This window comes from Bubalus kerabau, chromosome 13 (genome assembly GCF_029407905.1).
Source record: "Bubalus kerabau isolate K-KA32 ecotype Philippines breed swamp buffalo chromosome 13, PCC_UOA_SB_1v2, whole genome shotgun sequence".
NCBI lineage: Eukaryota > Metazoa > Chordata > Mammalia > Artiodactyla > Bovidae > Bubalus > Bubalus kerabau.
Genome location: NC_073636.1, coordinates 7,103,992 through 7,130,715, shown reverse-complemented (window position 1 = coordinate 7,130,715; position 26,724 = coordinate 7,103,992). Strand labels below are relative to the sequence as shown.

Here is a 26,724-nt window from a genome sequence, read left to right as displayed (position 1 = left end):
GCACACTGCTCACAAAGCCTCAATGTGAATTACTAGAAATAGTACTTGTAAAGTGTCTGACACATAGTGGGCACCCGTTAGGTTGCTCTTGTCCTCAGGAGGAGCTTAGGAGGAAATGGTAGCACCGGGGCCTCGTTTGAGAAATTGGGAGCCTTCTGTGTTGACTCAGGAAGGAGGCATATGGGTGTCATACCCAATACATGGATGGATGCCCTCAAAATTCTAGAACCTTCTTCTTACCTTTTAAAATGTTGTAAGTTGGTAATACAAACACGCTAAAAACCTGACATGTCACAAATAGCCATTTTTTGTCCTGGAACTGAGTTTGGCAGGATCCAGGGTTCACATTGAACAGTTTGCAGACACTCTAGGCAGCTAATTAGCCATCTTTGCTGGCACTGGTCTAGCTGATGTTAGGAGTCTGTCTACCCGGTTTATATTTCTTCCTCAAAGATTAATGACTCGCAATACTGCTGATTCCAGGAGTTAATGCAGGGCACACAAGAGTTCTAGAGAAAACTCAGTTTTTATAAAGAGTGATATTCATCCACAATAAGTTTTCATTTTCTCAATGTGACAAAATTTGAATTGAATCTTTCCCCATAGTGGTATATTGAGTTTGGTTTGTACATGAAAAGGCTATCTATGTTATTAAAATTGCTGTCAAAGAATACTGTGCCAAAAATGATGAAACAAACAAACAAACCCAAGAACAGTATTTTCTTCTTGAGTGGAAGGTCATGTTTTCTTTTGGTTTCAATAGAGGGGGAAAAAAAAACAAAACTAAAATACAACTGTAGATAAAAATAATTTCACTTGTTAATTGAAATCTCTCTGCAGGGATTTGGATTATTCTTAAACCAGTAAGCCAATGAATAATCTCTTTATATCTTTTCTGTTACATAATGTATTAGCTAAGTGACAAGACTCCTTTTTTAAATCTCCCTCTCACCACCTTCTCCTCTGTGTTTAAACCATATTACCCACTGGCATGACTGGGAATTAAGCCACTGGTTTGCCAACTTACACGGTGGAAAAATCTCCTTGGTGGGCCCAGAGTATAATCCAAGAGAAGAAAGAAGGTGGAAAGAGAGGAGAAAAAAAAGGAGCTGAGGTTAATTAAAAATCAAGTAACTACTGTTTTCTTTTCCTTTGTCTGTATTCATTTATACCATAGGGATAGAGGTTAGGCTTTACTACTGAAGTTCTCAGTTCTTAACCTTACATTATTTGGGTCAGGAGAATGGCTTATATCCTTAGAGACAATGGCATGCTAAGATTCCAACATTTGTTTATATGTGTAGTTTTGGATATGACTAGATAGTATTTCTTGATTAATTTTATTTAGAAAATTTGGGCTCCAGCTATACTGGTTTATATCCAAGGTTATTTTGGACCCATCTCCCATTTCTAATGTTTCCCTGGTGGCTCAGGCAGTAAAGAAACTGCCCAGAGTATAGGAGACCCAGATGAGATCCCTGGGTCAGAAGACCCCCTGGAGAAGGGAATGGATACCCACTCCAGTATTCTTGTCTGGAGAATTCCAGGGACAGACGAGCCTGGCAGGCTACAGTCCATGGTGTTGCAAAGAGTTGGACATGACTGAGAGACTAACACTTTTCACTTTCCCCATCTCTAGTGTATATTTGAATGATTTTAAAACTCCTCAACCACCATGAATGGACTACTAGGCTTCCCAGAGACACAAAACTAGAAGAGAACGACTTTAAAACTAAGGAAAATGCAGATGAGAACATCAAAACAATACTATTGTACTTCTGAACCCCAGATCATGGAACTCTAGACTTCAATCTCCCTATTTTACAGATAAAGAAACTAAGCCCTAGATGGGTTGATGAGGAAGGTCAAATGGATGCCTCTGCATTTTCCACGTTCACTTCATCAGATGCGGGCACATGGGCAGACTCTTTGGTTATTGGGTCTCTATCCCTGCAGGGCCACCTGGTTTGAATCCCAGTTCTGCTTCATCTCAGTTACCTTCCCTGGGGCAAGTTATCTAGATCTTGGAACCTGAGTGCCTCCATCCTCACAATAACCTCAAGAGTACTGGAGGTACTTACCTAAGATGGCCCACATGAAATGCTTAATGTGTCAATGCGTAGGCACTCGATAAATGCGTACTTTGTCCTCTGACACCCGTCCTCCAGATGTCAGACAGCTTCGCCATGCAGATGGCTTATTGTTTTCTGAACTGTGTCTTCCTCAACTGAAAATAAATTTAATGATGAGGACTGCTACCCTTGATTGTGGGTTTACTCTGGGCTGGGCTTCTGTCAAGCACTGGCATGTATGATATCATTTAATTTTTACAAAGGAATTCTATGAAGGACACATAGCTATAGGCAGCAACACAGGATCTGTGCCCACGTCCAGGCCTCCCTGCAAATCCTGACTCCCTGTCTTCTCTATATACATATTAATACTTTCATGATCTATGGATGGTGGTAGTATCATTGCTACTACTATTATTATTATACCTGCTGTTGTGGAGTTTATTGACTTCTAGGATTTGGTATCTAGACTTTTCTACCTTGATACCTACCTTGAGACTGATTTGGCTGACTACTCTTTTTGGGAGTTTTGAAAAAATTGATTTATGTGAGCTGTCTGTGGTAGGGGGACTTTGCCCATGGGGCAAACCACAGACAGAAATTAAAAAGATCTGAGAGTGAAAATTCTAAGGAAGATTCACGTGGATGTTAACAAGGTATACACCCATAATACATCTCTGGGAAGTAGCGGTGCATTTGTTGATTGCTGATTTTGCTGATATCAGGTAGGACCTAGCCCCAGCATAGCCATTACCAAGGGGTTTCTTTCTGTAACTGATGGGACTATTTGACAGTGAAATGCCGGTGGTCTGCTTAATTCAGCCATGATCAAAGTACTCAGAACACACAACTTCCTTTTATTGGAGCTGAGTTCTGTTTGTTTGCAGTTGGGTTCTGTTATTCTACTTCAGGGAGATGCCCATCTCTGGCTCAGCTGATCCGCCCTCCCACCAGTCCAGGCCTGACCGACAGGTGTTTAGATAAGGGCTCTCCTCCTAGGCTGGCATCTGGCACAGATCTCACAGGGAGAAAGACCCAAGCTGGAGGTTGTGACAGCCTGAGAGTCAAATCGAGATTATTTCCTAAAAGTCGCAAGTTCCGGGCCTGTGGTTGGTTACATGAGTCTATAGCAGGGCTTCTCACCCTCGTTACTGTTGGCTTGTTGAGCATGTTGCAGGGCCCACCCCGTGTGTTGTAAGTAACTCCCTGTTGCAGGGCCCACCCCGTGTGCTGTAAGGGGGTTGGCATCATCGCTGGCCTCTGCCCACCTGGGGCAGCAGTGCTCTGTTGTGGCTGTGACAAATGACAATTGACAGGTATGCTCGGGTGGTGCCCTTGGCAACGGGAAGAAATGCTGCTCCTGATCGCAGACTTCCTTCGCAACCACATTCCGTCTTGTTGGGAATTTAAGTCCTCACTCCCTTCCTTGCAATATTGTTCATCTTTCCATAATTATAATCATTGGAAGTATCGCCCTTGATTCTTCTGACTTTAGGACTGAGCATTGATTTAGGAATGAGCAACTTCGTTGACTCATGGATTAGGGCATCCGACATAAGCCGGGTTTGGGGCAATTTCGACTTTAGTAACAATCATCAATTTAGAGAATGAAGCAAATTCAATTGCAACCCTCAGTATGAAAGTGCAGTTCTGACCGGCTTAGAGGGTGTTGTGTCTGCTCAGCCCACAAGCTGAGAGAAGACTGAACATGTCTTCAGATGCAAAAACCATCTCCTCTTCCCAGCTCTGAATCAAGAATTGCGCTCCGGGTTAGCCTTACCTTGAGGAAAACGTGCAGGCCTTTTGTGTTCTGATGCCAACAACTGGCCAAGTTCAAGGAGCAACTAGACTTTGGGTACACTGTTGAATTAGGGGCAGCTGAGCTCCCATCAGCAGTACCTACTTTCCTGCCTCTGTCGTAAAGGCAAAGAGTGTTCTGAAGTTGAGTAACCCAGCCCCAGAGGTCTTTGAAACTGTGGGGCAGCCAAGGGTAGTGGGAGGAATCAATGCAAGTTAGCACCATTAGTAAGGATGTTTCTGAAGACACTTTCTCCAGTACACCAGCCTCTGAGGTGCTCCACCGTAGGTATGGTCATGGACAGGTCAGGTGAGCCAACCCCTGACAGCTCACATTGGTGGCTTTGGCTCAGGTCCCTTCATCTCCCCTTTATCTCATTCATTCGTCTCTTTCACTAGGAGAGGTCAGCCTTGCCCCACTTGTCAGCTCGCCATGCGCCTCAGTGTGTGAACAGGTCTCTGGTTGTTCACCTACCTGTAGATGCCCTCCACTAGGATGAGAATCTTTCTCCAAGCTCTGCGGGTTCGAGGCTGGCCGTAGATGACTGCATCTCTCAGAAGCTTCTCTAGGCTCTGCATGTCTTTAAATAATACAAAAAATTTGGAGTCATGAAAGGGTTTTTCTTTTCTTCCTTCTTTATTTTTTTTTAAATTATGGAGTTGGAGTCAGATATTTTACACTCAGGCTTGGGCCTGAATTTTCAGAGAGCAAAGCTGGAATCAGAGAACAACTGGAGGTGAGAGAGCAGTCTATTTCTTAGTAAAATTTAACTCTGACAAGATGAGAGGTTGGGTTTCCAAGCAGGGAGAATAAGCCTCTGCTGCTGCTGCTGCTGCTAAGTCGCTTCAGTTGTGTCCGACTCTGTGTGACCCCATGGACCGCAGCCTACCAGGCTCCTCCATCCATGGGATTTTCCAGGCAACAGTACTGGAGTGGGGTGCCATTGCCTTCTCCGAATAAGCCTCTAGTGGAGGTTTATTCCACTAACCTCCACTACCCGTGGTTTCACAGGCTCTTCCATGGCGCCTCTTAGAGATTGAAAAAATGCACAAAATGCATTTCTTAGGCTGAAGATTTGTTGCCAGGTTAAAGCTAGCCTGGAGAGATGTCATTATCTAACACTCACCGGTCGATCCTTTAGGCACCATCTTGGGAGAGTTTAGCTGGGTTTGCTCGAGGGGCAGCGTGTTTGGCCTGCAGGGGTCTCAGTGCCTAAGCTTTGGGGGGGTGGGTGAATGGATGCGGCGTGGAGGCCACATTCTGGAGTAAAGCAGTCCCAGGCTTGCTTCAAAACTTTAAGGCAGTGTCATTTTCATGTCACTTGTCTACCAGGGGGGCTCGGACTTCAGACAATATGAAGCATCGTCTGGGGACCTAGTTAACATGCACACCCCCAGTCTCACCCCTAGAGGTTCTGGACCAGTTGGCATGGGAGGGGGTCCACAAGTTTGGTGAGTGGGGTCTTGAGACTCCTGGATCCATCACTCAAAGCCAGCCCTTTTTTTTTTTTTTTTCAATGAAAATTCTCTACTTTGATTTTAACATTTTTAAATTAACTTTTTAACTGAAGTATAGTTGATTTACAATGCTGTGTTAGTTTCTGCTGTATAGCAAAATGAATCAAGCATACATATACATGTATCCACTGTCATCTAGACTCCATTCCTATACAGCAGATCTGTATTTTGAGCTACGTTTTCCAACCACATTTTAGAAAAATGCATAAGTACCTCAAACCCAGCATTTCCAAGGTAGAACTTACAGCAGGTGCCATTATTGGCCCTAATTCCTACCCTCCGCACATTCGAGTCCTTTGACATGTAAGCTCACAGCCCTCCCACTAAAGAGGTGGAGGATGTTTTCCTGCCTCTGACTTGGGTTCAGTCAATGACTTGCTTTGGCTAATAGGATCCAGGGAAGAGAGAGCAGGTGAGTTCTGAGTATGGCCTGAAGAGACCTTCTGTGTTTCTGCTTTTCCTCTTGTGCTTCTGCCAGTAACAGGAAAAGAACACCCCCAGGGCTAGCCCAGCTGGTCCCAGGAGGGGCCCAAGTAGGACAGTTAGCCCAGCCCACCTTCAGTCACGTGGGAAAAATCAGGGATATTTACTGGGTGCTACTGAGGGTTCGAGGCTGTTTGTTGCAGGAATAGCGAATGAACGCAGCCTCCAAAGGCCCTTCCTAACCTAGCTCCTGGCTATCTTCCTGATATTATTTCTCAACATTCTTCAACACACAGCCTCTCATCTGTCTGACACACTTTCCCTCTCTTGTCTGTTTGGAGAACATCTACCCATCACGCAAGACTCCACTAGAGCTCTTTTGGCCAATACAGCAGGCTTTCTTTCTTCCTTGTGTCCTTAATGATATATATATATATATATTTGTCTATTCTGTTTAAAAAAATTTTTGTTTTTACTGAAGTATAGTTGGTTTACAATGTTGTATGCATTTCTGCTCTCCAGCAAAGTGATTCAGTTATACATATATGCATTCCTTTTTGTAATCTTTTCCATTATGGTCTATCAGGCTGTTGAACAGTCTCCTGTGCACTACAGTGGGACTTTGTTGTTTAAGACGATATGGTAAACATACACAATGGAATACTACTCAGCTGTAATAATGCCATTTGCAGCAACATGGATGGATGTAGAGATTAGCATATTAAGTGAAGTAAGTCAGACAAAGACAAATGCCATATGACATCACTTATATGTGGAATCTAAAAAGCAACAGAAATGAACTTATCCAGAAAACAGATACAGTCTCGTCTATTCTATTTTTAAGCACTCATCACATTGCTCATTATTTAAGTTCATGTCTATCCTCCAGGGAAGGCAGGGACCTTATCTTATTCATCCTTTTAGCCTAGTCCTAATGCTCAGTGTTTGACTTCACTTTCACTTCACTTTCATGCATTGGAGAAGGAAATGGCAACCCACTCCAGTATTCTTTTCTGGAGAATCCCAGGGACGGGGGAGCTTGGTGGACTGCCATCTATGGTGTCACACAGAGTCGGACACGACTGAAGCGACTTAGCAGCAGCAGCAGCAGCAGCAATGCTCAGTGTTAGAGCTAATTTGATATGTAATAGTTGAATCCTTTATCTTTTCACAGAAAGGATTGTAGACCAGGAAACAGGAAAGGGAATGACACTTTGGGATCTAAATATGAATTATAAGTAAGGACAGTTTCCTCATGCTTCCAGTAGTATTTCTTTAAGTAACTGTCTTTTTAGCTTTTGTTTTAAAGACAGGCAGGTACATCTTCTGAGTCATGACCTAAGATGCAGTATGTTTCTGCATCATTGACCACTAGAGGGCAGCCAAGGAAACAAAAAGCAGCTTTCTTTGAGAATTTCAGGGATAACAGCCCTTCACTTTTATTGACTTTTTGCTTTCGGCTGGGCTCCTAAAGTGTTGAAGGAACCCTTGTGGTTGGAGAAACCATTTCCCTTTCCTGTAAGCTGCTGAAGAGAATAAAGAGATGATGATTCAGAGAATAAAGAGATGATGAGCCTAAGCAGAACTGTTTAAAGGGCTTTTCCTCCTGGGACTTGGAATTTACAAGTCTTTATACAGAAATAATACATGATGAGTGTGATTCCAGTAATAAAAGAAAACCCAAGTGAACTAAATTATAAGTCATTTAAAAATCAATATTCTCCCAGTAGTTAGTTGCCTAGGGAAGAGATGGGAGATTGCAAAGGGGCAAACTTCTGGAGGAGAATAGAATGATGACTGCTCTCTTAGTGGAGATATCACCACTGTAGATGAACATCAAAGTTTATCACACTCTATATTTGTAATGAAAAAAAAAATCGATATTCTAAGCTTTTGAAAAATCTGCACATGCCTAGATTATCATACTCTTCATGGAGAAGGAAATGGCAACCCACTCCAGTGTTCTTGCCTGGAGAATCCCAGGGACGGAGGAGCCTAGTGGGCTGCCGTCTATGGGGTTGCACAGAGTCGGACACGACTGAAGCGACTTAGCAGCAGCAGCAGCAGCATGCAGTCAAAAAGGTCACATACATCTTAGAGGCTGAGTTTGGGAGTTTAAGTCAACACCACTAAGGAAAAGAAATGTTTCCATCCATTTTTCTAATATCAGACAGCCTGCAAATGCCATTGATGTGTTTGCTGCATTTTGCAGACAGCAGGGAACTCATCGTGTTTGTCATGAATGGACAGCTCTTTGGGGAGAAGTTTTTAGCGGAACTTGAGAAGACCCCTGGTGTCCACCCACTATCCTTGCGCAAAGGGAGAATCAGTCAGTCATGTTTTCCCCTTGGGGGATAAACTAGCTAACCTCTTTACAGAATCACTGAGGCTAGACACAGAGAGGTATGACCTCACTCACTGTAGGATTCTGGGCCCATGGTAACATCTGGTAACATGGTAACATTCTGATTCTCGGGTTCTTACTGTATAATTCTACAGTGTGGGTTACAGACCTGTAGGATTCAGGGGATTATGGCTTATGTTCTGCAGGCGTTACGAGAGTCTACTGTTTCAGCAAATCATGTGCTAACATCTGCAAGGGATTTTCGAATAATAATACTTATTAAAGTACTTATACTCACATTATGTTAATCCCTATGACACCTCTGAGAAGTAAGCAAGAATTAGGTTTTAGCTGTTTTCAGATAAGCAAACTAAAGTCAGAAGTTTGTCAAACCAATAAAACCCAAAACAAACCAGAAAAAAAGATTCAGCCTAAACAAATCAGTTTCTGGTCAGAGTATAAAAAAAACTTGAGTTAGGGAAATTAGAAGAGTACATTTGACGCCGTCCAGGTGCACCCACACAGTGCTATCGTACCGTGTTGTTACAAAGTCATAATGACACAATATGGACTTGCAGTCATCACAACGTTGAGTAACGACAGTGCCTGAGATGTTATTCACCACCACATCTGGCTCATCAAGGCGGGTTCCTTTGGTTTATGACAGGATGAGAGAAGGGAGCTGGCATGGTGGGTGATGAGATGTAACCTGGGGGCTACATTCTGGCTCAAAGCTGCCTAGTTTGTCACCAGTTAAGGAATTAGTAAATCCCAGGAGGAGCCCATCTTTGTGCCCAAAGCTCCAACCAGCCTTAGGTGGCAATGACTGTCTGTGTCAGTTCCTGCACCTGTTTTTGAATTCAAAGCCCTGATGATATCAGCAAGCTTCTGGGATCTACACAGACACTGAGAAGAGAGCCCAAGTCAAAGACGATTACAAAGAAGCCATAATCATCTCAGAAGGCAGGTTTGGTGTAATTCAAAGAGCCTCTTCCTAGAGATTAGAACTGGGTCCCTGGCCTCTTTTTAACTCCCTTGTACAGTGCCTACACGGTTTCTCCTGCCACGGCCGCCTCTTTCCTCATCTCTTGTGCAACTGAGCTTTTGTTGAGACAGGAGAACTTTGTCCCCAGCCATCCCTCACTGCCCCGCCCTGCTGGCTCATCCCAGGCCTGCGGTGGGGGCCGCATGGAAGGCTGTGCTTCCCAGACGCTGCCCAGTGTGCTGGCAATTCACCTCCACCCCCCCGAACTCCAGGAAACCTGCCTGCAGTGCATTTGGATACATCCTCTGGCTCCCTGCTCTGTGGGATGCTTGCCCAAATCTTTTCATGCCTACAGACAAAAGATACTCAGCAGCTCAATAGCTGCTTCTTAAGTGAAAAGATGGTTGGATGATGAAGAAATGCTACTTGTTTCTCTTTCTAATTCTTCCGCCCACCCATCCCCTCACCCCCCGCCCCGCGTCCTTGGGTGCCTTCAGAGACACTCAGTGGCTTCCTCTTATATTGAGCCCAAATGTGAACTATCAAGCAACAGATACTTAAAGCAACTGTGACTAATGATAAAATATTCTTACTTTTTTGAAAAAAGACTTTGTGTGTGTGTGGACCATTTTTAAAGTCTTTATTCAATCTGTTACAATATTGCTTCTGTTTTAAGTCCTGGTGAAGATCCACAGGGCCTGTGGATCTTAACTCCCCGACCAGGTATGGAACCTGCACCGCCTGCATTGGAAGGTGAAGTCTTTACCACTGAACCTCCAGGGAAGTTCCCTAGTCTTACTTATAAGACGGTTTTGGGGGGACTGCTCCCCTGTATAGCCTTTGGGGGGAAACATGATCATAATGGCCACTTCTGGCAAGCAAAGCAAATGTTCTTCTCAAGTCACATTTATAGAGTCTCCTCTGCAAGATTGGTGAGGGCATTTCTGATGTCCTGGAGAAGTGGTGCCTTTGCAAAGCAGTTTGGATACATACTTTGGTTCAGGTCTTCTGGATGGATGTATAAATATGCAGGCAGGTATCACATGGCCTTTTGTAAGTCAAAGAAGCAAGGCGAGGTTCCTGGAAGAGGGCAAAGGGCAGCAGGGAGGAGAGGAGTTGGGTTGAGGTTTGAGGGTGTGCTGGTTGCTGGAGGCAGGGGAGAGGGTCATCACAGAAATGTCTGGCCTTGGGGACATGAGATGAGCAGACAGAGTCTGCATAAAGGGACAGGGTGTTCCATGCACTCAGGTTCAGGGCCTGATACAGCATGGAGGTCTTGGATCCTCAGGCAAGGGCCTGTGGGAATAGACTGAGTGGGATCCTTGGGTGAGTGGGATCAGGGCAGGAAGGTGAGCCTTGACTCAGGGAGCAAAGTGGGAGCCTGAGTCAGCACCTAGATGCTGTGTTTCAGGTCGTGGGGCAGCCAAAGGTGCCCAGTGAGTGCTGCCTGCCTCCTCCTGACCCAGCTGCCCTGACCCGGGAGAGTTGCATAAGAGATGGAAGCGGCAGCCTATTGCGTACATCACCCTTCCATCTGGGGGAGGCATGGAGTGGAAAGGAGGTCTAAGTTCATTGTGTTTCAAAGGGGAACTCTGAACTCAGACCTCCTTGATTTACATCTCATCTCTGCCTCTTTCCAGCTCTGTCTCTGAACAAGTCACCTCACCAGCGCGTGCCTTTTTTCTTCATCTGGAGCAAGGGGTAATCGGTAGGTGCCTTGTTGTGTAGCTGAGGTTGAAATGAGTGCGTGCATGTGAAAGTTTCATTCCAGCAAGGGTTCAATACTCTTACTGTTAAAAGGTATAGAGGCAATTGCTTTATTTATTAAAGTGAAAATCTAGTTCAAGAGCCTGGAGATCTAAAAGGCTGTGGCTTGTAAAGTAACCTAAGTGATGTTTATAGGTTTGATCTTCCACTCAAATGACACTCGTGAGCCCTCAGAAGAGGCAGGGCCCCAAGTGTTCCAACAGACACTGCATCCTTTGTTCCCTGTCCTCGTGGCCTGTGAATGCCTCTAGAAAGAATCCCGGTTCTTCCTCTCAACTTTTTTTTCCCCCAAACCACTCCAAATTCTTGGCCTGCCCATTCCTCTGACCTCATGCAACTCTCCTAGTTGAAAAGACTGCTTCTCCTCTTCAAGACCAGCTCAAGAAGCCCTTTGTGACTCACTCGAGTCTGGAGCTTATGCACAGCCTCTCTGCCCCAGGTGTGGCCCAGCACCTGGAACAGCAGCATCACCTGGGAGCTTGTTGCAAAGGCAGATGCTCAGGCCCCTGCCCAGATCTGAGTCTGGACTCTGCATTTTAACAAGTCGCCACACAGTGCCTCCTTGTACATTAAAGTCTGCTGCTGCTGCTGCTAAGTCGCCTCAGTCATGTCCGACTCTGTGTGACCTCATAGAGGGCAGCCCACTAGGCTCCTCCGTCCCTGGGATTCTCCAGGCAAGAACACTGGAGTGGGTTGCCATTTCCTTCTCCAGTGCAAGAAAGTGAAAAGTGAAAGTAAAGTCGCTCAGTCGTGCCCAACTCTTAGCGACCCCATGGACTGCAGCCTACCAGGCTCCTCCATCCATGGGATTTTCCAGGCAAGAGTACTGGAGTGGGGTGCCATTGCCTTCTCCGTCATTAAAGTTGAGGAAACATTATCCTAGAATCTACATCCTATGCATTTACCAGTAAAGTGAGCAGGTTCAGAAAAAGCAAAAACAAAACTCAGTTCTGATTGATTTCCACAGACCTCTGAAAGCAGAGGTTGACCTTTCTAGAAAGTTGAAATTCACCCAGGATTTGAGGTCCTGGAATTCTCAGGGTGATGATATACTCAGCCCAGATGACGCATTCACTAAAGGCCTCCAGGTACCCCACGGTGCTTGGACCTATTTCCTCAACGCACCAGAATCATGAAGGAGACCAAGCCTGTGGGGCCCTGGTTGGAGCTGATGCCTTGGCCAGTGCTGTGAAATGGCTGGAGAGTCTGTTTTATGGCTCTGATGAGTCACAGATGCAAACTAACTGTTGGCTGTTTCCCTGGAGCTACCCGCAGTAGACGGAGCAGGGAGATATTTTTAGCATGGTGCCAGAGGCCAGACTCCAGCTTCTGGGTTAACAGGCTGCTTTTTAGCATGGTGCCAGAGGCCAGACTCCAGCTTCTGGGTTAACAGGCTGCTAACAGGATAAGACATCACACTAGATTGATTTTCACATGAGAATTCATGTCTCTCTCTGGGTCCTGCATGGGGTCTGGCAGTAGCTGGACTTAGCAAGAGTGGAAGAGTATCATCCAGAGATGTCCATGCACCTGGGTCCTCTCACTGCAAACACAGGCTATTCTTTGTCCAAGAGATTTCTTTCTGGCTGCAGGAGTGTGCTCAGCCTGAGTCAGGACAGCCCTCAACCAACCAACAAGTGGGAACTGGTGGGTAAATCCTGCGGCTCCCACTCTTCAGGTGGGGCGACACTGAGGCAGCTCACTCTGGTGCCCAGAGCCTCCTGGTAGACTTGCTCCCAGCTGTCTGTTGTGGTAGACAGCACAGTCTTTCCTGGATGCCTCCTTTCCCTGTCTTCATCCCCTGCTCATCTGCCTGCATCCGGGGATCACTTCCTCAGGAAAGGACTTGCCTTCACATCATGTCTCAGGTCTGGTCCTGGGGAAAATGAACCAAGACAGGAGCAACAGACTTGGGTTTGAATTTTGACTCTCACCGTATGTTGTGTGTGTCCTTGGTCAGGTCATTCAGTCACTTTGAACCTAGTTCTCCCTTAATAAGTGAGAATAGTGAAGAGAAATATAATCTGGATTTTTGTGAAATTTAAATGGCTGATTATATAAAAGGCTTAATACAGCGCTTAGCAGCACTGAATGTTGAATAAATGATCGTTGGGATCTCAACATGATTGTCCCTTGGTATCCACAAAGGACTGGTTCCAGGAACCTCTGTGGACTCACAAATCTACAGATACTTAAGTCAGTTATATAAAATGGCATAGTGCTTGTATATAATCTATGCACATCCTCCCATATAATTTAAATCATCTCTGGATTACTTATAATACCTCAGTTCAGTTCAGTTCAGTCACTCAGTCAGGTCCAACTCTTTGCAACCCCATGGACTACAGCATGCCAGGCTTCCCTGTCCATCACCAACTCCCGGAGTTTACTCAGACTCAAGTCCATTGAGCCGGTGATGCCATCCGCCTTCTCCTCTCGCCCTCAATCTTTCCCAGCATCAGGGTCTTTTCAAATGAGTCAGCTCTTCGCGTCAGGTGGCCAAAATATTGGAGTTTCAGCTTCAACACCAGTTCTTCCAATGAATATTTGGGACTGATCTCCTTTAGGATAGACTGATTGTATCTGCTTGCAGTCCAAGGGACTCTCAAGAGTCTTCTCCAACACCGCAGTTCAAAAGCATCAATTCTTTGGCGCTCAGCTTTCTTTATAATACCTAATACAATGTAAATCCTGTACAAATAGTTGCCAGCATGTGATAAAGTTTTGCTTTTTAAAAAATTTTATTTGTTTACTTACTTATTTTTAGCCTTGCCAGGCCTTCTTTGCTGTGCATGGACTTTCTCCAGTGGTGGCAAGCAGAAGCTACCCGCTAGTTGCTCCTCCGCATGTTGGATCTTCCAGGACCAGGGACTGAACCTGTGTCCCCTGCATTGACAGGTGGATTTCTAACCACTAAACCCCCAGGGAGTCCAAGTTTTGTGTTTTTAACTTTTTGGAAAATGTTTTCCTGAATAATTTCAGTCTGTGGTTGGCTGAATCTGATGACTGTGGAGCAGGCAGAAGTGGAAGGCTGACAGTAACTGTCCACATCTGCTATCTGCTGCTGCTGCTGCTGCTGCTGCTGCTGCTAAGTCGCTTCAGTCGTGTCTGACTCTGTGCGAGGAAGAGCTAATCCCTGGTGATAGATTCTGCTAAAAATAGACTTAAGTGTTGTTTATTTTTCCTTAGAGAGTATTACCTTCCTTTCAGAACTTTCCTTCTTTTAGTCTTTTCAGTTCCTCATTCTGATTTGGGGGGATTTGCCTGGAAAATCCCATGGACGGAGGAGCCTGGTAGGCTGCAGTCCATGGGGTCGCTAGAGTCGACTGGACACGACTGAGCGACTTCACTTTCACTTTTCACTGTCCTGCATTGGAGAAGGAAATGGCGGCCCACTCCAGTGTTCTTGCCTGGAGAATCCCAGGGACGGGGAAGCCTGGTGGGCTGCCGTCTAATGGGGTCGCAAAGAATCGGACACACGACTGAAGCGACTTAGCAGCAGCCGCAGAGAAATGATGGGGGCTTCCCCGGTGGCGCTGGTAGTGAAAGAACCCGCCTGCCGATGCAAGAGACAGGAAACGCGGGTTCAGTCCCTGGGTCAGGAAGATCCCTTGGAGGAGGGTGTGGCAACCCACTCCAGGATTCTTGCCTGGAGAATCCCGTGGACAGAGGAGCCTGGTGGGCTACAGTCCACGGGGTCGCAAAGAGTTGGACTCCACCTAGACGACTTAGCAGGCAGGCAGGGAAATGATGAATAGCTCAAAGTTATTGGTCAAACCCCGTCACACAGGATTCAACATTTATTATGACGGTCTGAATAGTCTTAACTATACTTCAGGTATATCTTTTTCCCATACAGAATATAAAAATTCAAGGACCCACAATTCTGATTAATTCATAGTTACTCTAAATAACAAGCAAGTATCCTCTGGTATTAATCTACATAAAAATAGGACCTCTTCTCCCTCCAAGGTCAGGACAGTACCCTTAAATGTAAGCAGAGGACACAGGTGAAGGAAAGTCCAACAAAGTGGAACACACATCCTGATGTTCAAGAACGTTCCAGTTTTGGTGGCCATTCTTTTTTCCAATGAGTCAGACTTTATTCATTTGTTCAGTTCGTTCCTCTTTCCAATAAAGAATCGCACCACTCAGTTTTTCTTGTTCAGCAATCATGTCACCCAGTTAACAAAAATACTTTTCCCCTACACAAACCACTATAGAGTTCTTTCTCATACTGCAATAAACTCTTCAAGCCCAAATGTAGGATTTTACATTTGTCTCAGCTACATTTAATTTTATTTGTGTGACATTATTGATAATTTAAGATAGTTTTTTTTTTTTTTCTTTGCTCGTGAAGTGCTACATTTTCCTCTTTTCTTGAAGCCATCTTCAGTTTTGATAAATAAGCCTTCCATTTCTTCCTCAAAGCCTTGGAACATTCCCATCAGACAGGGATCAGAGAGGAAGACTTTTTTCTTTTCCTATTAACTAGTAGTTTTAGTGATATAGAATTCTATTATTTTCTGTTGACCAATCATGATACAACGGTATTAAGTGAATAATAGTTACAAAATCACAACAGTAAAAGATGTTTATCAGTTTTCATAATCAGTAGCCAGACCAAAAAAAAAAGAGAATTACAATTGCAAGCCATAATGGAAATACGATTAACCTAGCAGGATAAAATAATTACACACAATTTGGGGGGTTAGGCAGAGTGATGTGGTAAGTGGGAGTCCACGCATGCACGTGTTCTCCTCCACCCAGTTATTCTGTGTCTTTTGGTTGGTGCATTTAACCCATTTACAGTTAAGGTAATTATTGACGTGTATGATCCCATTGCCATTTTCTCAATTGCTTTGGGTTTATTTTGTGTAGGTCCTTTCCTTCTCTTATGTTTCCTGCCTAGAGAAGTTCCTTTAGCATTTGTTCTAAAGCTGGTTTGGTGGTGCTGAATTCTCTCAACTTTTGCTTGCCTGGAAAGCTTTTGATTTATCCTCCAATCTGAATGAGATTGCTGTGTAGATTTATTGTTTGTAGATTCTTCTCTTTCATCACTTTAAATACGTCATGAAGGTGGCCATTCTTAAACTCCATCTCACAAGTTATTAGCTCCTATCTGGCCTGGTTGCACACCTCTTATACACACACGGAGGCAACTTTATATCTTCAGCAGATACTTTGAAAAATCTCTACTTTATTTCAGTCAGCACTTGTACCTATTAAGGATTAAAATATCATTGTTTACTGAGGTATTTAGGATTATTTCAGGATAAATTAAAGTTTTGCTTTTTGTAACTTTCTGGAAGTTTTTTTCTCAAATATTTCCAGTCTGTGGATAGTTGAATCCAGTGGATGTGGAACACGCAGAAATGGAGGGTGAACAGTAATTGCCCACATTTTGCGATCCAAGAACTCATCCAGCAATAAAGACAGCCAGCAGCTACTGACACCTTACCTACTGTGACTAAATTAAATTATTTTTCCCTCCTTATACCATCTCATTTCTGGAACATCTCTAATGAGAAGTTGTTCCAAGGACACTGAAACTAGCCCTGCCCTTATAGGTGGTTGTGTTCTGATGTAAATACAGCAGCAGGGAGAATTCTTTATGGGTAAAAGTTGGGTTGAGCACTTTAGTGAGAGAGAACAAGTGATTTGTATATCTGAGACTGAAAGTCTATTAGTTTTCTACTGTAAGAGATTAGCACAAATCTATGGCTTTAAAATAGCACAAATTTGCTATCTTACAGTTCTGGAGGCTAAAGGCCTGAAATGGGTCTTGTTCAGTTTAGTTGCTCAGTCATGTCCATCTCTTTGTGAGCCCCACAGACTGCAGCATGTCAGGCCTCCCTGTCCATCACCAACTCCTGGAGTTTACTCAAACTCATGTCCATTGAGTCAGTGGTGGCATCCAACCATCTCATTCTCTGTTGTCCCCTTTTCCTCCTGCCTTCAATCTTTCCCAGCATCAGGGTCTTTTCAAATGAGCCAGTTCTTTGCATCAGGTGGTCAAAGTATTGGAGTTTCAGCTTCATCATCAGTCCTTCCAATGAATATTCAGGACTGATTTCCTTTAGGATGGACTGGTTGAATCTCCTTGCAGTCCAAAGGACTCTCAAGCGTCTTCTCCAACACCACAGTTCAAAAGCATCAATTCTATGGCGCTCAGCTTTCTTTATAGCCCAACTCTCACATCCATACATGACCACTGGAAAAACCATAGCTTTGACTAGATGGACCTTAGCTGGCAAAGTAATGTCTCTGCTTTTTAATATGCTGTCTAGGTTGGTCATAACTTTTCTTCAAGGAAAAGCGTCTTTTAATTTCATGGGTGCAGTTACCATCTGCAGTGATTTTGGAGCCCCCCAAAATAAAGTCTGTCACTGTTTCCATTGTTTCCCCATCTATTTGCCATGACGTAATGGGACTGGATACCATAATCTTAGTTTTCTGAATGTTGAGTTTTAAGCCAACTTTTTCACTCTTCTCTTTCACTTTCATTAAAAGGCTCTTTAGTTCTTTGCTTTCTGCCATAAGGATGGTGTCATCTGTGTGCCTGAGGTTATTGATATTTCTTCTGGCAATCTTGATTCCAGCTTGTTCTTCATCCAGCCCAGCATTTCTCATGATGTACTCTGCAATATAACTTTGACATACTCCTTTCCTGATTTGGAACCAGTCTGCTGTTCCATGTCCAGTTCTAACTGTTGCTTCTTGATCTGCATACAGATTTCTCAGGAGACAGGTCAGGTGGTCTGGTATTCCCATCTCTTTAAGAATTTTCCACAGTGTGTTGTGATCCACACAGTCAAAGGCTTTGGCGTAGTCAATAAAGCAAAAGTAGATGTTTATCTGGAAATCTCTTGCTTTTTTGATGATCCAATGGATGTTGGCAATTTGATCTCTGGTTCCTCTGCCTTTTCTAAATCCAGCTTGAACATCTGGAAGTTCACAGTTCATGTACTGTTGAAGCCTGGCTTGGAGAATTTTGAGCATTACTTTGCTAGCGTGTGAGATGAGTGCAATTGTGTGGTAGTTTGAACATTCTTTGGCATTGCCTTTCTTTGGGATTGGAATGAAAACTGACCTTTTCCAGTCCTGTGGCCACTGCTGAGTTTTCCAAATTTGCTGGCATATTGAGTGCAGCACTGATCTTAGACAAGTATTAAGCAACCTGTTGTGGAGCCTGAATTTACTCATCTGTAAACTAGTACTAACCTCATGGGGCTGTCCACAGGGTTAAATAAGTACATAAGGAAAGATCATCAACTCAGCATCTGGTGCAGTGTAAATTCTCAGTAAATGCTAGTTGCTTACATAAAATAACCACAGTAAGCATTTATTAAAAGATAAAAATGAGAACTGTTATCTATTTTCTTGGGCCCAAAGAGAGAGCATGAAGAATAAGTTACTGAATGTTTTAAGAGCTTTGTAAAATTGGAAGATAAATTGAAATTCTTCCATTGTAATTTTGGCAAAGGACTAAGAAATTACAATTTTGTTTGAAGATAATTTCAAACTTAGCAAAATATTTGCAAGAATAAGAATATTACAAAGAACACCCAGATACCTTTTACTTAGATTCATCTAATAACACAGCAGGTACAAACAATTCAGTAGCTTCTATTACCAGGCATTTTATATTTCTTTTCCAACATACCATGAATCAGGCATCATAATAGAGGTTATTTTTGGAATTAGTAAATAACAATCTAAGAAGGTTAAGTAATTTGCCTAGGACCACATTATAGTAGGCTATAAAACAAGAATACAGATGTTTGGGTCAAAGCCTATACTTAGGGAAAAAAAAATCAATGGTTGTAAATTTATGTATGCTGTATACTGGGCTTTCCTGGTAGCTCAGCTGGTAGAGAATCTGCCTGCAAGGCAGGAGACCCCGGTTTGAATACTCGGTCGGGAAGATCCCCTGGAAAAGGGATAGGCTACAGTCCAGTATTTTTGGGCTTCCCTGGTGGCTCATATGGTAAAAAATCTGCCTGCAATGCTGGAGACCTGGGTTCAATCCTTGGGTTGAGAAGATCCCTGGAGGAGGGCATGGCAACCCACTCTAGTTTCTTGCCTGGAGAATCCCATGGACAGAGGAGCCTGGCAGGCTACAGTTGATGGGGTTGCAGAGAGCTGGACACAGCTAAGTAACTAAGCGCAGCACAGCACGTGCCGTATAGCATACTTGCGGTTGCTATTAACACATCCCATCTGTTTTATCACCCTATCTACCTATCATCTTCATCTTTGTAGACTCTCCAAGGAAGGCTATTACATTTAGAATGGATAAACAACAAGGTCCTACTGTATAGCACAAGGAGCTATATTCAATATCCTGTGATAAACCATAATGGAAAAGAGTATTAAAAAAGTATACACATGTATAACTGAGTCATGTTGCTGTATAGCAGATTGGCACAACATTGTAAATCAACAATACTCAGTAAAAAATAAAGTAAAATATAACACAAATGAACCTGTCTATGAAACAGAGAGAGACTCACAGAGGGTGCATGGGGGAGGGAAGAACTGGAACTTCAGTAGATGCAAACTGTTACATAGAGAATGGATAAACGACAAGGTCCTACTGTGTAGGACTATACTCAGTACCCTGAGGTAAACCTTATGCATGACTGCATGGATGCTCAGTCATGTGTGATTCTTTGCAACCCCAATGGACTGGAGCTCACCAGGCTCCTCTGTCCATGGGATTTTCCAAGCAGTACTACTGAAGTGGTTACCAGTTCCTCCTCCAGGGGATCTTCCCAATCCAGGGATCGAACCCAAGTCTCCTGTGTCTTCTGCATTGGCAGGAGTATTCTTTACCACCAAGCCATTTCTGAGTTACTTTTCTGTACAGCAGAAATTAACAATATACATGATAAATTTATATAACATTATAAATCAGCTATACTTTGATAAAAAAACTAAACTAAAAAAAAAAAACAACTTAAGTCTCCAAACTTCCCCAAGGCAGTTACAAAAAAGGAGGCAATTTTACACTTCTGATAATTGTACGTACTCTAAGAGCTCTGCCATAGCTTCAGCAGCCGCTTTGTAAGACCATTAATGACAGTGACGCTAATATGTTTGGGTTACACTTAGCAATCTGGGTGCTTAATGCAGTTCAACCATTTGTTCCAGGTCACCAGAGGTAAACAAGCCAGTTGTGAATATAAACATAACCGTGTTTCATTAGCTAAGTTCCCAGTTTGAAGAGCAAGGACAAAGCTGCATCAATAATCTTTACTTTTGTCTAGGAGCAAGTGGTACCTCTTGGTTAAAATCACTGATACTCACTGTTGTGTTTGAAGATCCTTATGGTCGCGCCTGAGAGTCGGGCCCCCAGCACTAGGGATGCGTGGTTTAACTCGTCGCTTAAAATGAGGCATCCCTGTGTAGAAAACAAGCACATGGAACACAGGCCAATAAATAAAGTCAAGGGGAAGAGACACGTGGGAATAGGAGCTCACTTCAAGACCTGTAACATGGATTCCCACAGCCCTCTTTAATTTTAAAAGGCCGAGAGTTTAAATGGGTGTTTATATATTTGCATGGATAAGATCCTCAAGAGCAATTAGCTGATGGAGATGGGGATCTTCTTAAGGGAATAACATCTTTTTGAATTATTTTTATGCTACAGGATTGATGGTTGGCAGGAAAATGAATATACTTTTGGGTGGGGCGTGGATTTTCTAGGATTTTCCAGTTCCTGCTGGATTATTTGAAACGGTTTTGAAGCACTGCAACTAGAAGGTAGGGTTGTTAGTTCATTTTTTTTTCCCCCTGCAAGACATTTCAAGCTTTTCTTTTATGATTCCTATTCCACAGTATAGTAACATCCACGTAGACAGAAGCATCACTGCTTTACAGTTATAAACTGTATCTGGAAAAGTATGGATGGCAATTCAGTCTGAGGCAAGGAGAAAAGGTCAGTCTAATTTAATGCGTATCAATTTATGTTTATAAACTATTTTTCTTTATTAATTTAAAGATTTCTAAATTATGAAATTGCCCAACCATATTTTAAATGCAGGGACGTGCAAAAAAAAAAAAAGAAGAAGAAAGCCTTTTTCCTTTGTGGCCAGCCAGAATCTTTGAGTTCTTCCTTATATTTTAGAAATTTCACACATGATACATTTTAAATTTTTGAGGCCAAAGGGAGCAAAATTCTCACATCTCCATACTCCAGACATTGTGTATTTATAATTTTTTGGTGAACATATGAGAGTTGTAAATCATCATATCTCACTCTCAAATTCTTTAGCATGTATCCACTATGAAAAAGGACATTCTCCTACATGATCACGATGCAGTGATCATAATTAAACATTAATACAATGCTATCACTTAAAATGGGCTTCCCTGGTGGCTCAGATGCTAAAGAATCTGCCTGCAGTACAGAAGATGGGGGTTGGATTACTGGGTTGGGAAGATCTCTTGGAGAAGGAAATGGCTACTCACTCCAGTATTCTTGCCTGGAGAATTCCATGGACAGAGGATCCTATGGGCTACAGTCCATGGGGTCACAAGGAGTCATCACTTAATATATCAGACTTTGCCAATGGTCCTAAAAATGTCTTGATGTCTTTTGTAGAAGTTTCATTCCTTCTTTTTTGTTTTTTTCAGTGCAGAATCCAATCAAAGATTATATATTGCATTGTATTAGTTGCCATGAGTCAGATTTTTAAAAACAGAAATCTGATTACGGCACTTGATTACTGAAAATGAGGCAACCAACTCTCCATTTTTCTCCAGAAGAATTTCCAAAACTCTACCACCATTTATGCTGCAAAGTTCTTTACAATTTGGTACCTGTCTTCATTCTGATTTTTTCTTCAACCATTCTCTTCTGTTCTAATTCTTTTAAACTTCAGTGCTTTATACATGATACTTCCATTTCCTTCTCTTAAGGAAATAGCTTACTTATCTAAACAGATAAGTACCAGATTCTCTTCTTATGTTACCTTCTTTGCATAGGCATCCCAGCCTTTCTTGAAAGAATTATTTTGTCCCTCCCCATCTATGGGCACACCTTTTCTGTAATATTCATCCCAAGGTGGCACTAGTAATAAATAACCCACCTGCCAATGCAGGGGACATAAGAGATGTGAGTTTGATCCCTGGAGTGGGAAGATCCCCTGGAGGAGGGCATGGCAACCCACTCCAGTATTCTTGCTTGGAGAATCCCATGGACAGAGGAGCATGGGGGGCTATTGTTCATACGATTGCATAGAGCTGGACACTATACCCCATTAGATTGTAAACTACCTGAATTTACAGGACAACGGTCTTATACATCTTTCTATGCCCTACATCTTGCCACAGAAGATTCTCAACAAGTGACTTACTAAATGAATAAAAAAGTGAATTACACAAGCAAAATGTTTTGTCAAAATAAATGCTTAACAATCATTTGCTACATTGAACATGATGACTCAGGAGCTTAGAAATTTAATAGAACTTGCTAAACTGTCACTGAAGAGGAATTTTGACTCACATCTAGGGCTGAGATTCTATAACTGGAATATCATGATAAAGAAATTTGCTGGACTCTTCTGGTACTGACACAGGCTCAGACCTGGACCTGGGACACTTTGCTGCAGAGCTTGCACCTAGACAAGCCTCTCTGTGTTCTTGAGCAACAAAGTACAAAGAAACTATTTTTTGTGGGACTAAAAAATAGCTGTATGCATACACTGCAAATTATGGACAACAAAATACAAAACCCAACTGCTACTTCTGAAGAGCCAGCAGATAAAGCAGGGTGTTGGGAGCAAAAACAGGGTACTGCACATGGTCCCTGCACACAACATCACCACAGCAGTGGGCAGACCACCTAAGCCATCCCTTTAGCCTGACCTCACCTCTATCCTCACCCCATGTAAGAAACCAGATCATCCCCCTTCAGGGAGTGAGCAAGTAAGGGAACCTCTTGCTTATTTTTGCTCCTGGGACCCCCTTAAAGCCTTGTCTTAATCCCTTGTCTGGTCTCATCAATTTCTATTGATTAGGAAAGGACCCTGGTTGGTAATAGTACTATATATTCAAAAAGTTGAACATCCAATCCTAAGAAAAGAAACTTCTCAGCTATACATCTAACAGAGGATCTACTCAGATTGTCTCAGGAATAACACAGCAGAAGACAATTATGTTAACAAAGCCTCACCTTTCCAACGAGTGCAGGGATATTCATTGAGTTTGTTGCAAATCCCATCCCAAACACCATAGCGGCTTCCACGTTCAGGAACTTAGCCACAAGATCCTCCAGCTCTTTATGCTTATCCAAGGTTCCTGCACATGAAATGATAGGGTGGGTGAGTCTTCTGTTCTCAACAAGTTGAAGACTGAAAACTCAAATTCCAACACTTACCCATCACCAAAAGACACATATAAGAGTGTTCATAGCAGGTCTGTTGGCCGTAGACCCATTATAGAAGCAATTCAAATACTCATGCCCTGTAGAATGGATCAATACACTATGGGGGGGGGTATTTATATAGTAGAATTCAGCACAGCGATGAAAAAAAACAAACTAATGTCCCACGCAGTAACATGGAAAACATCACAAATATGCGGTTGAGTGAAAAAAGTCAGATATGTATACACACATATTGTATGAATCCATTTATAGTTTACAAACAGACAGAAGCAACCAATAGTACCAGTGTTAGGAGTTAGGTATTTCTGTTGTTGTTTAGTTGCTAAGTCATGTCTGACTCCTTGGACCACAGCCCGCCAGGCTGTCCATGGGATTTCCCAGGCAAGAATACTAGAGTAGGTTACCACTTCCTTCTCCAGGGGATCCTCCCAACCCAGGGATGAAACCCCGCCTCTGCCCTGGCAGGCGGATTCTTTACCACTGAGCCACCAAAGAAGTTCTAAAAGTCAGAAAAGTGGTTACTTTTGTTGGAAGCATGCAAAGAGCTTTGAGATGCAGAAAGTGAAGAGGAACTAAAAAGCCTCTTGATGAAGGTGAAAGAGGAGACTGAAAAAGTTGGCTGAAAACTCAACATTCAGAAAACGAAGATCATGGCATCCGGTCCCATCACTTCATGGGAAATAGATGGGGAAACAGTGGAAACAGTGTCAGACTTTATTTTGGGGGGCTCCAAAATCACTGCAGATGGTAACTGCAGCCATGAAATTAAAAGACGCTTACTCCTTGGAAGAAAAGTTATGACCAACCTAGATAGCATATTGAAAAGCAGAGGAGAAAAGGGAACCCTCTTACACTGTTGGTGGGAATGCAAACTAATACAGCCACTATGGAGAACAGTGTGGAGATTCCTTAAAAAACTGGAAATAGACATACCTTATGATCCAGCAATCCCACTGCTGGGCATACACACTGAGAAAACCAGAAGGGAAAGAGACACGAGTACCCCAATGTTCATCGCAGCACTGTTTATAATAGCCAGGACATGGAAGCAACCTAGATGTCCATCAGCAGATGAATGGATAAGAAAGCAGTGGTACATATACACAATGGAGTATTATTCAGCCATTAAAAAGAATACATTTGAATCAGTTCTAATGAGGTGGATGAAACTGGAGCCTATTATCCAGAGTGAAGTAAGCCAGAAAGAAAAACACCAATACAGTATACTAACACATATATATGGAATTTAGAAAGATGGTAACAATAACCCTGTGTACAAGACAGCAAAAGAGACACCGATGTATAGAACAGTCTTATGGACTCTGTGGGAGAGGGAGAGGGTGGGAAGATTTGGGAGAATGGCATTGAAACATGTAAAATATCATGTATGAAATGAGTTGCCAGTCCAGGTTCGATGCACGATACTGGATGCTTGGGGCTGGTGCACTGGGACGACCCAGAGGGATGGAATGGGGAGGGAGGAGGGAGGAGGGTTCAGGATGGGGAACACATGTATACCTGTGGCGGATTCATTTTGATATTTGGCAAATCTAATACAGTTATGTTAAGTTTAAAAATAAAATAAAATTTAAAATAAAATAAAAAAAAAAAAAAAAAAAAAAAAAAAAAAGCAGAGATATTACTTTGCCAACAAAGGTCCATCTAGTCAAGGCTATGGTTTTTCCAGGGGTCATGTATGGATGTGAGAGTTGGACTATGAAGAAAGCTGAGCACCAAAGAATTGATGCTTTTGAACTGTGGTGTTGGAGAAGACTCTTGAGAGTCTCTTGGACTGCAAGGAGATCCAACCAGTCCATTCTGGAGGAGCTCAGCCCTGGGATTTCTTTGGAAGGACTGATGCTAAAGCTGAAACTCCAGTACTTTGGCCACCTCATGTGAAGAGCTGACTCACTGGAAAAGGCTCTGATGCTGGGAGGGATTGGGGGAAGAAGGAGAAGGGGATGACAGAGGATGAGATGATTGGATGGCATCACTGACTTGATGGACGTGAGTCTGAGTGAACACCGGGAGTTCGTGATGGACAGGGAGGCCTGGCATGCTGTGATTCATGGGGTCGCAAAGAGTTGGACACAACTGAGCAACTGAACTGAAGTGAACTGAGACGTTTTGTTTCTAGATCCTGGTGCTGGTTATGTGGGTATGTTTGTTTTGTGACAATCCACTGAACTTTATACTTATGATTGGAGCAATTTTCTATATATATGTGTTTTATCATGTAATAAAATTTATAAAAAATACCACAATTCCTCTTTCCTCCCACCCTACACCCCACAAATAATTAAATTCTAACTCCCTCAGAGATTCCCCACTCTTAAATGCAGAATTCATGACTTTCATACATGCAATCAAGCTATAATTTATTGAACCTTTGGAATGTGCTAGATTTCAAAGCCCACTATTTAAGTTATCTCATTTAATTTAAAGGGCCCAATAATGCAGGTATTATTACTTTACAGATAAGAAAACTGAAGTGGGAAGAGGTAACAGATAAAAATCAACAGAGACAGTCAAGTCTAACTCCAAAGTTCACATTTTTACGACTCTACCACCTTTAAAAGCTTACTCTCTGACCACTTCTTTTTTATTATTATTTCTTTTTTACTATTTTTCCCCCTTCTCTCTACAATAGGTTCTCATTAGTTATATATTTTATACAGAGTAGTGAATATATGTCAATCTGAATCTCTCAAATTTTTGATCCCTCCCTTTCCCTCTTGGTGTCCATACTTTTGTTCTCTTTGTCTATGTCTCTATTTTTGCTTTGCAAATAGGTTCACCTGTACTATTTTTTCTAGATTCCTATATATGCATACAGATGGCCAAGAGGCACATGAAAAGATGCTCAACATCACTATCAGAGAAATGCAAATCAAAACTACAATGAGGGCTTCCTGCATTGTAGCTCAGTGGTGGCTCAGTGGTAAGGAATCCCGCTGCCAACGAAGGAGACACAGTTTTGATCCCTGATTTGGGAAGATCCGACATGCTGTGGAGCAACTGAACCTATGCACCGCAACTATTGAATCTGTTCTCTAGAGCCCAGTAGGCAAAACTACTGAGCCCATGTGCTTCGGCTACTGAGCCCAAGCACCCTAGAGCCTGTGTTCTGCAACGAGGAACCACCACAATGAAAAGGCCATGCACCACATCTAGAGAGTAGTCTGCGGAGCAACAAAGACCCAGCAAAGCCAAAAATAAATAAGTAAATACAATTCTATAAAAAAACTACAGTAAGGTGCCATCTCACACCCCAGAATGTGTGTGTGTGTGTGTGTGCGCTAAGTTGCTTCAGTCATGTCTGACTCTTTGTGTCCACATGGACTGTAGCCCACCAGGCTCCTCTGTCCACGGGGTTCTCCAGGCAAGAATATTGGAGTGGGTTGCCACACTCTTCTTTAGGGGA

At 43.0% G+C, this 26,724-nt stretch overlaps 1 protein-coding gene across 3 annotated transcripts in view; it reads right to left on the bottom strand.

Annotated features, from left to right (window-relative positions):
* The window catches only part of SPTLC3 (serine palmitoyltransferase long chain base subunit 3), a 151,383-nt gene that overhangs the window by 52,692 nt on the left and 71,967 nt on the right, over window positions 1-26,724 (bottom strand). For all 3 annotated transcript variants that reach the window (XM_055543411.1, XM_055543410.1, XM_055543412.1), the window contains exons 5-7: window positions 23,088-23,212; window positions 20,219-20,312; window positions 4,345-4,450 (exon numbers count right to left, since the gene is read on the bottom strand). In XM_055543411.1, coding sequence (XP_055399386.1) covers window positions 4,345-4,450; window positions 20,219-20,312; window positions 23,088-23,212 — 325 coding nt within the window. The remainder of the gene's footprint in view (window positions 1-4,344; window positions 4,451-20,218; window positions 20,313-23,087; window positions 23,213-26,724) is intronic.